This window comes from Vicia villosa, linkage group LG7 (genome assembly GCF_029867415.1).
Source record: "Vicia villosa cultivar HV-30 ecotype Madison, WI linkage group LG7, Vvil1.0, whole genome shotgun sequence".
Classification (NCBI taxonomy): domain Eukaryota; kingdom Viridiplantae; phylum Streptophyta; class Magnoliopsida; order Fabales; family Fabaceae; genus Vicia; species Vicia villosa.
In genome coordinates, this window is record NC_081186.1 from 26099022 (window position 1) to 26112916 (window position 13895).

The following is a 13895-nucleotide window of genomic DNA, read 5'->3' on the forward strand; positions in this document are numbered from 1 at the left end:
CCAATTATCTACCGTGCAAGTAGTAGGCGTACAATATAGAACTTGACTGTTTTATCCAGGAGGCGGCGTGGTTGAGTGACTGTTTTACATAACTTTAGGCAGTGTCACAAAACGTCTTAAGGAGAACTTAGTCCACAGGTCAACTCGGTAATTTTTTCAATGGCAACATTTTCAAAATTGAAAAACAACAAAATTGAAAACAGCCACAATGTTTCAGTCTGCTAATGGCAACCTTTTAACAGTATAAAATGCTGGTGCATATACTCCTCCCTCTCTCTCTCTCTCAAAATATTTAATTAACACTATTTGCAATTCAATATCTTATACTCTGCATTTATTATAAAGATAAATACATCAATTCAGAATAAGAATATTTAAGAAAAAAAAATTCTTCTACTTATAAATGTTTTTAGTTAGTATGAATCAATTATTTTAATACGAACATAGCTTATACCAAAAAAACAACGCTTCATTATTATGTATAAATTTTCAAAAGCCTAATTTCTTTAGACTATAGTGTAAATTGAGGTCAAAAGTTCAATACCCAGGAACAATTTAACACCCTTACCCACTAAAGAATGTTACATAGTTTTATAGTTTTGCTGATTTCTTGGTTCCCAGTATGAAGAATCTGTACCATAAATAAGGGCATTAGATTCATCTGTTCCTATGCTTTGAGCTTCACTTGTGCTACTTTCTCCTCTCTGTTTGTAGTATTGTTGCATCACCTTATACTTCTTATCATCCAATACCTCAGTTGATTCTGCCACTACTTCTTGAACATTTGTTCTTCCTTCAAGCATGCTTACTACTGAAGACATGGAGGGCCTGAGCGACGGAGAAAAACTCGTGCATAAAAGAGCCACATTGATCATTGTCGTTACCTCATCTTTCTTGAAGTCTTCACCCAATCTCCGATCAACGAGCTCCATTAGATTATCTTTTTCCTTCAAGAGGTGTACCTGTTAATGTACAATTCAGTTATTTTGAAATTTTGATAGTTTTAGTAGCTTGGAGATTTTGTGAAGAAAGATTTCTTCACATTTGCCTTGCCAAGCACCATAGTTTAACAAAATACAGTAATTGAATGATGACTTCAATTTCAGACATCATAGCAGTTTTCATAACTGGCATGTTGAATTTTTAAATAAATTTTTTTCATTCAATGGTGTTTTATCAAAAGATGAAAATAAATAGTATGCTGAAATCATATGATTCTAGATAAGTTACCCAATCAAGAAGAGAGAAACATTCCTCCTGGGGATGGCTAACAGTGTTGTTGGTTCCGCTAACAATTTCCAACACAACAATTCCAAAACTATAAACATCTACTCTCTCCGTCAAATAGCCATGCATCGCATACTCAGGAGCCATGTATCCACTGCAACATGAAGATAAATCAAATACAGTAGTTATATATCTGTTTAATTTAACTGCTTTTATATCAACCACAAGTTGATCAACTTATATTTGGCAAGGATTTCAATTTTCACAATTACTCTTTTTCTCAAGTATGGAAACTCAATAAAGATCATAACAAGATAGTATCAAGTATGGGAACTCACTAAGTGCCAGCTACTCTTGTGTTCATGTGGGTTTTGTCATCTTCATTGAGCTTTGCCAAACCAAAATCAGATATCTTGGGGTTGAGGTCTTTATCTAGCAATACATTAGTGGCCTTGATGTCCCTATGAATGATCTTTATTTTCGACTCTCCGTGAAGGTAAGCTAAACCTTTAGATATACCAATACAAATCCTCATCCTGGTTTTCCAGTCCAATCTTGATTGACGATTTTCTAGGTCTTCTTTCTTGGCTAATTGAAATTCGACAACAATATCATTTTATTGGTGATCATATATGTGAAATGTTGAAGATTATAAATGATTACAGATACAGAAACTAAATAATTACCAAATAAAGCATGAGCAAGGCTATTGTTTTCCATGTATTCATATATCAGCAACAACTGATCATCCTCCATACAGAAGCCATAGAGCTTGACAAGATTAGGGTGTTGTAACGTAGAAATCATGCCTATCTCATTAATAAATTCTCGAGATCCTTGTGTTGATTTAGAAGATAGCTGCTTAATCGCTACTATTGTGCCACCCGGAAGAACACCCTGCATTGTATGGAACAATACAAAACTTATGATTAACCCAATTACAACTTATTATTGAGCTCAGAACACAGAACATGTGATGACCAAACAATAATATCAAATTGTACAGAATAGACCTTGTAAACCGGACCAAATCCTCCTTCTCCAATCTTGAAGGATTCATCAAAGTTGTTTGTTGCTACTTTGATTTGCCGTAAGGTGAATAAGCCACCTTGAGAAGCAAGACTCTTTTTCCCTGGAAATACAACGTAAACAATATCAGAGATATCTTTTATTATGTAAATAGAACTTTTTAGAAATCGTTACTATAACTTTGTTCACCGTCTGAATCCTATAATTTAAGTGAAGTTAGCAAATTGTTTATGCAGGAAGGAAGGTCAAATAATTAGATAACTAACAATAGGTCTCAAACTCAAACAATCAATTCATATCCATCACGTGCCAAATCCCATTAGTGTGCACAACATTTCCATAATTTCATTCAAACGGTTCTATTATTTACAGTCGAAGTAATTTCTCATTGATTACCTATCCCTCCTAAACACTTTTGTGTTAAACATCCCTTCCACCACATTATGCCAATTACAAAGATGATAACAATTGCTCCTGCAACCACAATGGCAGCCACAACTCCTACAGGTATGCTACTATTATTTTCCGACGGGGGTGTAAAGTCTGCATGATTAATATGTGCATTAGATTTTATATGGACAACAAAGGTGATCGAAGACAATATAAAATCTTGGAAAATACAACTAACCAGGATCAACTGATATAGCTGATATAAGAGGCCCATATACTGATCCAAATGGGATAGTAGTTGTTCCTTTCCCAGCCCAATATAAGCGGATCTCCAATGCATTACTAGTCACCTCGGCAGTAAAACTTTTAATGACTGCCTTACCAACTCCACCTGCTTCTTTTGCAATATCAAAATCCTTCTCCACTAACTTTCTCTGCCATATATAAATCCTTTAAATATAAAGTGTTAAGAAGTGTGGTTAGGCCTAACTCAACCCTACAAAACCGGCTTATAGGGTGAGGATTGCCCCCACTTATAAGGACATGTTCAGGCCATATATTGTCCGATGTGGGACTCTTAACACACCCCCTCACGCCCAGGACTAGACAACTGGAGCGTGGAAATAAATGGCGGGTGGCCCGATAGCGGAAACCATAGAAGGTGGCCCACCGGATCTTAAACGAGGCTCTTGATACCATGTTAAGAAGTGTGGTTAGGCCTAACTCAACCCTACAAAACCGGCTTATAGGGTGAGGATTGCCCCCACTTATAAGGACATGTTCAGGCCATATATTGTCCGATGTGGGACTCTTAACATAAAGTATTGAATTTATTTTCTAATTTGGTTTTAAGAAAATTTGGTTGGTATCATGTAGTAAAATGAAACAAACATACACCTGGATGTAGATGTCAAATACACGTCTTCCAATGCTGCTAAATGTTTTATCATCGCTGAACATTATTTCTGCGAAATGGAGATTCACAGTGTAGTTTCCATTTCCAAGGCAGAATCCATAATAAGTTAGATAATTTGGAGAAACACGCGCATCCATGTAAAGTTCAGGATCGTCGACGACAGAAAGCTTAGTTGCATTAGACCATTTGTAGTAGTCAGCGCGGCCGCTATCAAAGAAATGACCCGAAGTTATAAGTGCCCAGTTTGTTCCAATTTGACGATACCTTGCTTGTCCCATGTCATTTGAATCATCATCATATGTCTTATTTCCATATGTTACGCTCTTTCCACCACAATTTATATAGAGAGAGTACCAAGCTTGGAAAAGAAGAAATAGGTTAGCAACTGCTTGAGGAATCAATCAGTGTTATATAAGGATAATTGGTATTTTTTTCTTTTAAAATAATGATCAACAGTTTATAGGAAATCCATGAAAAGTAAGCTTACTTTTAGGACATTGATAGTTTTCCAAACATGAAATATTTCCTCTGAGAAGATTTTAAATAGTAGGGGAGAACAAGTTAGCACTCAGAAACATATACAATTTATTTACAACTAAATAGGTAATTATTTATTACTAGAGAAAGAAAAAACTTACAAGCTGTTTCCCTTCAAATAAGATGCAAACAAGTTCCTGTGGCATATGGGAATTGACTCGGGTCGCGTCATAAAATTACAAAACAAAGTATATTAAGTGAAAAGCTGCATAAGTGAGGACTCTTACACAGTTCCTTGTTGACAAGCCTGCTGCTCAAAGTTTGTTATATTGAAGTTATTATATGACAGATCTCTGCATAAAGATTAAACAATTGTTTCAGGATCTTAGATGATGATGCAACAGATCAATTTTGGAAATTGCTAGTTCATTCATACAATATGTTTAAGAATCTTAGATGATGAGCCACTGCATTAAAACTATTTGTATTATCATATAATGTATAATAATTTAAACTAATTTGTTTTCCACTATCATAAGATGTTAAAAGTAAATGGACCTAACGAAACAATGAATCATACAAAGAGACAACCAGAGGTGAGAGAACAAATCTCAAGTTTAGAGAGTGAGAAAAAGCTAAAAAGAGATGAAGTTATGTAATTTATGTTCAAATACGTACTAAAACACGGGATTCTGTCTATTTTTATGAATGTCATTATGTCATAGCTGTAACAGTGTTTCACCGCTGTTGTAACAGCATTTCGTCGTGACTATTTCAGTGTGATTTTATTTTCACTCTGTTGTAAAGTAAAAATGTCAATACCGTTTTGTCACAGTTTGAATCGCAATAATGGACCTTTTTTAAAGACCGTGATTAAAACCAACGGTATGTTTTTACAGAGACTAAAACTAAAATTTGCTAATTTTATATATTTGTACTACAGCTGTAAAGTATACAACTCAGTTCTTATTATAAATAAGATTCATAGAAATTTCCACTGCTATGTCTTTTTTTCCTAACTCTAAATATACAAATATAAAACCAAATTGAATGGTTCAATGCTAATTTGATTTTTATTCTTTAAAAATATCTAAACACCTTCACATTTTTATCTGTTTATAGTAAAGACATGAATGGTGTTAACTTTTTTTCTATTGAATACAAAATGCTAACCTCATGAAGCTAAAGCTACACAGTTCTTAAAAATGAAAAAACAGAGAAATTTCACATTTTATTAAGTAGCATAAAAAGAGACCACTTACACAGAGTCTGGTTTATCTATCCAGTCAGGCAGCGACCCCGCCAACTGATTCCCAGATAAAAATCTAATGAAATCAACATTAAAAAGTTAATCCATAGAATTCAAATAAATAGTTGTTACATCATTACTGATATATCTCCAAGGAAAGCAGCTCAATTTAATCTTTCCAGAATTCATACCTTTCAAGTGATATAAAATTAACACACCCAGATACAAAGAAAAACTAGAATGTAGTATCCACAATTATAAGTTCTCAAGCAGAAGCAGCAAAAAAAATTCTTACAGCAAATACATGTTCTGTAGATCACCGAAGCTCTCAGGGATCGGTCCACTCAATTTGTTGTTGCTGAGGTCTCTGAAAGGGATATTCAGAATAAGTTATTTTTAGAGAAAGAGTAAAAAATTCGACATGAAATATAGTTCACTATTATGTGGTGAACAAAAGAAGCATGTCATAGTTCTTAAGCGTGTTTAAAAAGTCTGAAATAAAATTTGAGTTATCATTACATCAATCAAACAAAATGGAAAGAAGTATAACAGTACTTACATTACTTTCAGATTAGTCAACTTTCCAAGATCTTTAGGCATTGCTCCAATGATATAGCAACTTCTCAACACTCTAGAAACAGTTAGACTATATATAAATATTTTTGCAGCAATTAATCCTTATTTTATGATAGGACGATACGATATGGTTTGATGTATGTAGCCTACTCAAAAACAAAGCTTGATTGAGTATATTAAATCAGCGATAAGAATAATAAATATAACGAGAGTAGTTTAGTTAACTTACAATTTTGACAGCTTTGACATATTTTCAAGTTGTGGAAATGGTGAATCAGGTCCATTCAAGTCAGTAATAACCCTGGGTATCACATTTTAATCATAGTTAATCAGTTAATCACAAAGAAAAAGAATGCTCTAAAACATGTGCGCGTCATACTTACAAGTCTGTGAGGTTTTTCAAAAATGAAATTCCAGAAGGAATTGGCCCGCTCAAACCACTCCCTCGGATCACCCTGTGAATACAATTGCTTCAAATAAAATAACAACAAAATAGTAAAACAACTTAACAGAAACTAAAGTTTGTGACAGGAGAGGAGAAAAAGAATCACACAGCATCTCAAGATTTTTCCAGCTCTGTATAAAGTTGGGTATGGCACCAGAGAATTGACTGTCACCAATTCGACTGCATTAAGCAACAAATATAGGTAATTATCGACTTGGAAGTTATAACACAATGCAGCTACGAAGCATAGGCATTAACACATAGATACTCAGAAGTAAATTGAGAATACGAAAGTGATTGAATGTTACCACAAGTGTCAATGTCATGGGAGTATCAGATATTTGGACACTGATGGAACTCACAAATTTAATGGAAGAAAGGAAATTCAATATTATTTATGGAAATGATTGAGCATGAAGCTATACAGAACAGAAAGATAAACCTGAGTGTAACACTCCTACCCGAGCACAATGGCCCTGACCACAGAAAACTCTCCTAACCAAATCTAACAATATATCAGAATGCCTCTCTTCGTCCCCCATTCGTCTCACTCACAGCATCACATGGCTCATGACACCTCACTGGCTAACTTCCGCTTGCCCCACTTTCTTCTAGAATAAGCCTAGGTGTCCTATCAAATGCACATGCTTTCATTTTAAAGTGTTGGTGCTACATAGCAATGAAATCTAGCATTAATTAAAGTAAGATACTTACAATTGCTTCAATGCAGTGAGATTTGCAAATGTTGCAGGCAACACTCCAGTGAAGTTGTTAGAGGAAAGAAGCCTGCAGCACCAAAGAATAAATTGAAGTCAATTAACATGCATCAAATATCAATCACAATAGCATCGCTAGACCGGTGTCATTTAACAAAAATCATATGAAAGGCTTACAGTCTTTCAAGCCGGGGAAGACTCCCGAGTTCAGGAGGAAGATTTCTAGATAATTGATTGGACTCCAATACCCTATCCAGTTAAAGTAAAGTTTCTCACAATTTTACAACAAATAATTGAAATGGGAAAAATTCTTATACAAAATACTTACAAGCTTTTAAGAGTGATGATGTTTCCAAACTCCCTTGGAATTGAACCAGATAGACGATTTCCATTCAAGGAACTGAACCAAAACAAAATACGAATAAAAAAAATGGGGTAAGAAATATAAAACGAAACCCACTTAATAGTCTCAAATTATAATGCACACATACATGATTTGGAAAAAACTAAAGAACAAGCATAAGAGAGAAAGAACCATATGTATTACATGTTTACAAGACTTAATGTAGCCCATTCTTTAGGAATTGTACCATTAAGATAGTTGAGTGTAAGGTCACTGTACCAAAAACAAATAAGAAATCATCAAATAATACGATAAAAGTTAACAAAAAAAAACCTTATAATTAAAAAGAGTATAAGTTTTGAGTGTGACATACATTTCTTGGAGAAAAGGCAACCTCACAAAATCAGGTGGAAGAGTACCGGAAAGGTTTTGTGCTTTGAGGACACTGTAAGCCCATTACACCATTAATTTTGTTAGAGGTCAAAACTTAAAAATAATTGTATGAAGGTGGTTTTTTTACGATCGTATGTCTTAGAATCAACAGGGAGGAATCCCCTCTTCTCAACGTTGGTTATTACTTCTCTACTCTTCTTTCTTTTCTATTCTAAATTTCTGTGAAATTTAGAATAATTTTTTTTTTCTTTTTAAATTGTCACATTAATTTCATTTTTGTCAAAATTATCTCTAATTATTTATTTTAGAGGAAAAAATCAAATATTATATAAAAAGTAACCATAATAATTAGTTTTTTTTTATGGTGAATTCTAACATGAGTCATTAAGCAAATCCCTCATGAGTGAGGCACTTTAAACATTATCTAATAACCATTAGATTAATCTAGTTTGTAAATCATATTATACACTAAATACACTAGATTACGTGTATCTTCTTCTTTTCTCTAATTTTGACCTAATATTGTTTAAAAAAAAAACTAAAATTACTTGGCCAAGATCTTATAAACTTGTCAATCTTTCACCCAATAAATTATGGGAATTTTAAACTCAGTCACATTTAAAATTATTTGTGCTTTGTTAGTCTGTCACCCAATAAATTATGGGTATTTCAAAAATGGGGATTTCTGAAAGATGGACTTTAAGTTTTGTTCTATCATGGAGTTTTCATGAAATCTATTTAAAACTTAGAAAGTGATCAAATTACAAATTAATTATAATCATGTTCTTTATATATAATGAATCTTAGAAACAAAAACTGTGGAAAAAGCATTGTAGACATTGGAAATGACTTCTTTGAAAAGTTTAATGAAGAAAAAACAATTATCAATGCGCGGTTCTTTGTCACTTTTAATTCTTAGTTCAAAAGCTTTGTGTATCAAAATTAATTCCTGGATATATGATTCATCCTATAATGTTGTCTTACAAGATATTGACAAGACAAAAATAAGAAAATTTTGGCTAGACATACTTTTATAATTTGTGATTGTATTTGAAATTATCAACACCAAAACAGTTGGTTACCGCTGGAGAGATGAAGATGAATGAGTGAAACAGGGTGAGGGGGCAGGATTCTAAGTTGAAACGTATATGTGTGCTCTTCTTTATTTGAATTGATTTACACCTTTGATTATATTTTAAATAAATCTAATGGTTAATAAAAGTGATTCACGGTAAACTACCTATTTAATGGTTCATCTTAGACGTCACCTTTTTTTATATATATAAAAAAAGTTTAAAAATAACAATTAAAAAATAATATACGTGGTTGTTGGTCACGTTTTATGTTTCAATTTTTTTATTTATTATAATTTTGTTTGCTTACAAAAAATATATTTGGTGAACTAATGAAAGTGATTTGATAAGAATTTGTTTTGATATATGAGTTAAATATGTTTTAGTCTCTATAAAAAATACTAACTGAATATAAATAAAATACTACATACATTAACAAAATTAAAAAAATAATAATAATAATATAGATAATGGAGAGTAAGAAAGAGGAAGAGTGTGCGTACACGCTAACAACATGGCAGAGAGTGTTATTTTGAAAAGAGCAATTGCAAGTAACAGCATTTTCAGAACCTTGTAATTGAGTTGACGATATCCAGTTGTTTCGTCCACTACATGGATCTACACTGAAGTCCCAATCTTTCTTCCCAAGTGTTTTACCTATGTCTATCAGAGCTTTCACTGAAATAATTAAACAAAAGATTAGAACAACATCACCCAATTCATTGTTGCTTTAAATACATGATATCAATATGTACACCTTCATCTTGCTGAAGAGTGGCTCCTAGAGAAAATGAATCAAAGAAGAAAGGAAGGAGTAAAAAGAGAGAGAAGAAGAAAAACAAAGTCATTGTTACTAATGAATAAGGTAACCCACAGTAGCTGAAATCCCTTTCTCTATTTGGGAACAAGTGGAGAAAAATGTATGAATGTTTGTGTAACTAATAAAAATGGTGGGAAAGTAGTTTGGAGAAATGCAAATCACTAGTAATTTACTAGTTGAATGATAAACTCGGCTGAATGGTTGGTGGATATGACAATTGACAAACACTTATCATTTCGCTTTTTGTCAGCCGACCTTGAACATCAATAGTTAAAAGTTGCTTGACATTTCCATTTCTCAATAGTTATAACTTACACTAACTTTAAATTAGTATAATTTTAACCGGTAAACATATCAACTAACAACTCTCAAAAAATATAATTTCAGTGTGAGATTCATCATCAACTTTATTTTCATGTGTGTTGGAATTTCCATATTGTTTAATCTTTATTGCAATCTCCAACACTTCATTATATTGAATTTAAACGGGTAGATTTAATCTCACACTTCTTATAGCTATGACATGTGTAATGTTTAAAACAATTAAATTGGGGTTTCATGGTACAGTTTTTGATAAAATTAAACAGAATCAAATTAAATTATAGTAAAAAATCATTCGAATTGAACCGAACTGTTTCAATTTACTAAGAACCAAACCGAACCAAAATCATTGGTTTGGTATGCCGTTTCGAAATTTCGAATCGTTAAAAGACAATTTTTTAGAAACCGAAGCAGTAAACTATTTTTTAATTTTAAAAAATAAATTTGTTCCAAATATTTTTCATTTTTAGTTTCGGTTCGATTTCGATTCCGATATCGCTTCAACATCAACATGAAAGTTGTAGCTTATCATCTTAGCTTTCAAAAAAATATTAGAATACGTCAATTCGATTCCTATAGTTCAAGTTATGGTTTGCACACTAAGAAGATATCAATTTACCGTTTAAACTGAAAAATAAAGTACGAATTTAAATTAAAGGTAGAAATAAACTTAAATAGAAAAACACACTAAAATAGTAAAAATAATAAATTAAATTATAGAATTGTCTAAGTACAATAGTAAAAAAATATGCATGATCAATCACACATTTTAAAATATAGACGCAACCCTCCAAAAATTTTCCTCTAAAATAACCAACTTTGATAACTGATCCTAAGTCAACTCACAATTTTCCATTATTAATTTCAAATTGTAATATACACTGATTCGATCACATATACTACACTACTAGATATCACGAACATAAAAACTTCCTTCAGCGTCCCGCGCGAGTAAGCATAAATTCAAACAAAAAATCATTTTACCTTCGATTCAATTTTCACCACCATAGTTCTATACACATACACACATACATACACACATACATACATACATACATACATACATACATACATACATACATACATACATACATACATACATACATACATACATACATACATACATACATACATACATACATACATACATCCATACATCCATACATACATACATACATACATACATACATACATAGTTTTTCACTTAGGCTATGTACAATGGTATGCATATTCAACATCCTCTTTTTTCACTTTTTATTTTCCACATCATCTTCTCTTTCTTCCACATAATAATTCAACACTCATTTAATTTTTACTCACTACAATGATTTTGTTTAATAAAACTCAACATCCAATCCCACCATTTTAAACAATCACAACAACCAATAAAATTTTGCAAAGTAATATATGTGGGCCCACACTTTCTCATTCAACATGTTGAATATTTTCAACACATATTAATTCACATCACTTTGAACTCTTTATTCAACACTTCATTGCACCTATTCAACTATTGAATAATTTTTTTAACCCCCCATTGTAAATGGTCTTATAGATTAGTTTTCCTTTTGAGCGTTTCTATGGTTTTCTTTATAAAAAAAATTACATATTGGGAGAAACATGTTGATTAATTAATGCAAGTTCTATTTTTTTAAAAATAAAACTAGTAAAACACCCGTGCGTCCGCACGGGTATAAACTTTCTAGGGTAGCATTTTGTTCATGATATGAATAACATGAATACAATATCAGCAAGATTGTGTATTGATCAAGGAATTTACTTAAGAAACTACAACAAAAGAATATTAGTTAAACTAGTAGAAGACCCGTGCGTCCGCACGGGTAATTTAAATCTTAAGATGAATAATATATTGCAAACGCATAAAAAAATGTATGAAAACTCGAATGAGAAATGTTAAATTAAGATTTATAAAATATAATATAGATATAATGACAAAAAGGTATTATGGTGATAACGACCCGTGGAAGAAGTGAGTTTCAATGATAAATTCACATAAAAAATGTATTATAGTGATAGTGACCCGTAAAATAGTGAATTTCAATGATAAAATTCACATAAGAAAAGTATTATGGTGATAGTGACCCGTAAAAATAGAGTTTCACGTAAGAAAAAGGGTATGATGTTTCATTTATTTTTTATTATTAATTGGTAATTGTTTATTTTTTTAAAAAAGTGATTATAATTATTTAGAAAGAGAGATTGAAAATATGGTGTGGAAGAGGATACTATTTTCACGTGAATTGATTATTGTGTTTACAAAATTCAATTTTTTTTTCTCTTTTTATTTTTATATTATAACTTTGTAAATAATAAAAAGGAGAATGAGAGATTTGGGAGGGAGTTCTCCCCATTCAGCTTTTTTTTTCTTCTTCTTATTTTTTATGTATTTTATTATAAGTATTCAAATAATATATGAATCTAATTTGGGTTAAATGTATAGATGGTTTGGGCTTTAGGTTAATGTCCTATTTCCAAGGATTTATCATGCCTTTGTCTGTCATTTTGCCATTTTAAATCTTTTCATAATTAGCTTAGTTGACATTAATTACATCGGTGAACATTCCAATACTCTTAGTTTAGTTGGATACCGGTACCTTTAACCAATCAAATACTATGATTCAATGCTACATCACTTTTTATTTTATTTTATTTTTAAAATAAATTAAAATTTTAACACAAATTACACTAAAGTACCAGTACCCAACTTAAATTCGTGGGTATCAAAGAATTTATCTAATTACATACAATATATCTGATCTACATAAAAGATAGATACATTTATTATTCAATAAATCTGAAAAAAATAATATTTATTTATAATAATGAAAAGAATAATAATAAGAGGGAGCATATTATTACACAAAACTATAACCATCATTCCCTATACATCACTAATTACAGACATTATTACACAAAACTTTAGCCATGTAGATTTCTTCATTGTTACACAATACTTTAGCCATTTATTACACATTAATCACACACATTATTACACAAAACTTTGTTGGAGTATTACACAAAACATTATTACACAAAATATTTCCTATTTCAATGTTGATTAAACATACGACCCTTCCGATTCTCTTTTCCTTTGCACACCATTTAAAATTCAATTTTTAAAAACTTGTTTATTCTTATACAAATGAATATGTGTACTATTAAATTTGTTTGCAGATAACAAATAAAATTTACTTTCTCACTATAATTTTAACAAATACAATCACTACAAAAATTACGCCTAATTGTGGCGACTGTTTTGGGGAGGTTTATAAGAATCCCCGCAAATTGAATTAAATAGCGAATGATAGAGTAAATATTTATTTGTTTTAGGGAGGTTTAATAAAACCCCGCAAAATTAAGTAAAGTTAATAAAACTTTTCTTCCCCTGTTTTTTTCTAGCCTCCTCTCATTTTCATCTTCGTGCTTCTAGAAACCCTAACCCTTCACTCTCCTCGCAACTCTTATTTTCATGTTCGGTTTTCTCTCTCGCACCCGACAATGAAATCTTACTGTCATTCGCGGCTCACATGTCTTGATTCACTGCACCTTCTTATCTCTTCATCCTCTTCGGCGTACGGTAATCCCTTCTATATCTCATCAACGTTTCTATTGTTCATTAGAACTTGTTTTCTTTAAATTTCTATTTTAAACCCTAAAAGTCATTTGATTTCTTCAAATTTGAATTTGAAACCCTAAAATTCATTTGATTTCTTCAAATTTCTCTTTGAACCCTAAAATTAATTCAACTTTATTAAAATTTCTATTTTAAAAATATAAACTAATTTGAATTTTCATCTAATCGTTACAAATCGTTACAATTTGAAGTTCACAAACTCACTAAAAATGTTGAATTGTTGATTCTTTTAGTTAATAGGTATGTTTGAATCTCAAAAATACAT

General features: G+C 31.5%; 1 protein-coding gene across 1 annotated transcript; it reads right to left on the reverse strand.

The window, feature by feature from the left end:
• Window positions 1-394: 394 nt before the first annotated feature.
• Window positions 395-10077, reverse strand: LOC131620406 (probable leucine-rich repeat receptor-like serine/threonine-protein kinase At3g14840). Its single transcript, XM_058891476.1, has 24 exons — window positions 9592-10077; window positions 9338-9512; window positions 7742-7813; window positions 7573-7641; window positions 7354-7425; window positions 7203-7274; window positions 7024-7095; window positions 6418-6489; window positions 6248-6319; window positions 6094-6165; window positions 5848-5919; window positions 5584-5655; window positions 5302-5364; window positions 4327-4392; window positions 4201-4236; window positions 4050-4090; window positions 3544-3920; window positions 2885-3080; window positions 2653-2799; window positions 2241-2359; window positions 1914-2124; window positions 1566-1815; window positions 1231-1381; window positions 395-962 (listed from the first exon to the last, which is right to left on the reverse strand). The coding sequence occupies exons 1-24, from the start codon at window positions 9680-9682 to the stop codon at window positions 582-584; spliced, it is 3021 nt and encodes a 1006-aa protein (XP_058747459.1). The 5' UTR covers window positions 9683-10077; the 3' UTR covers window positions 395-581.
• Window positions 10078-13895: the final 3818 nt, after the last annotated feature.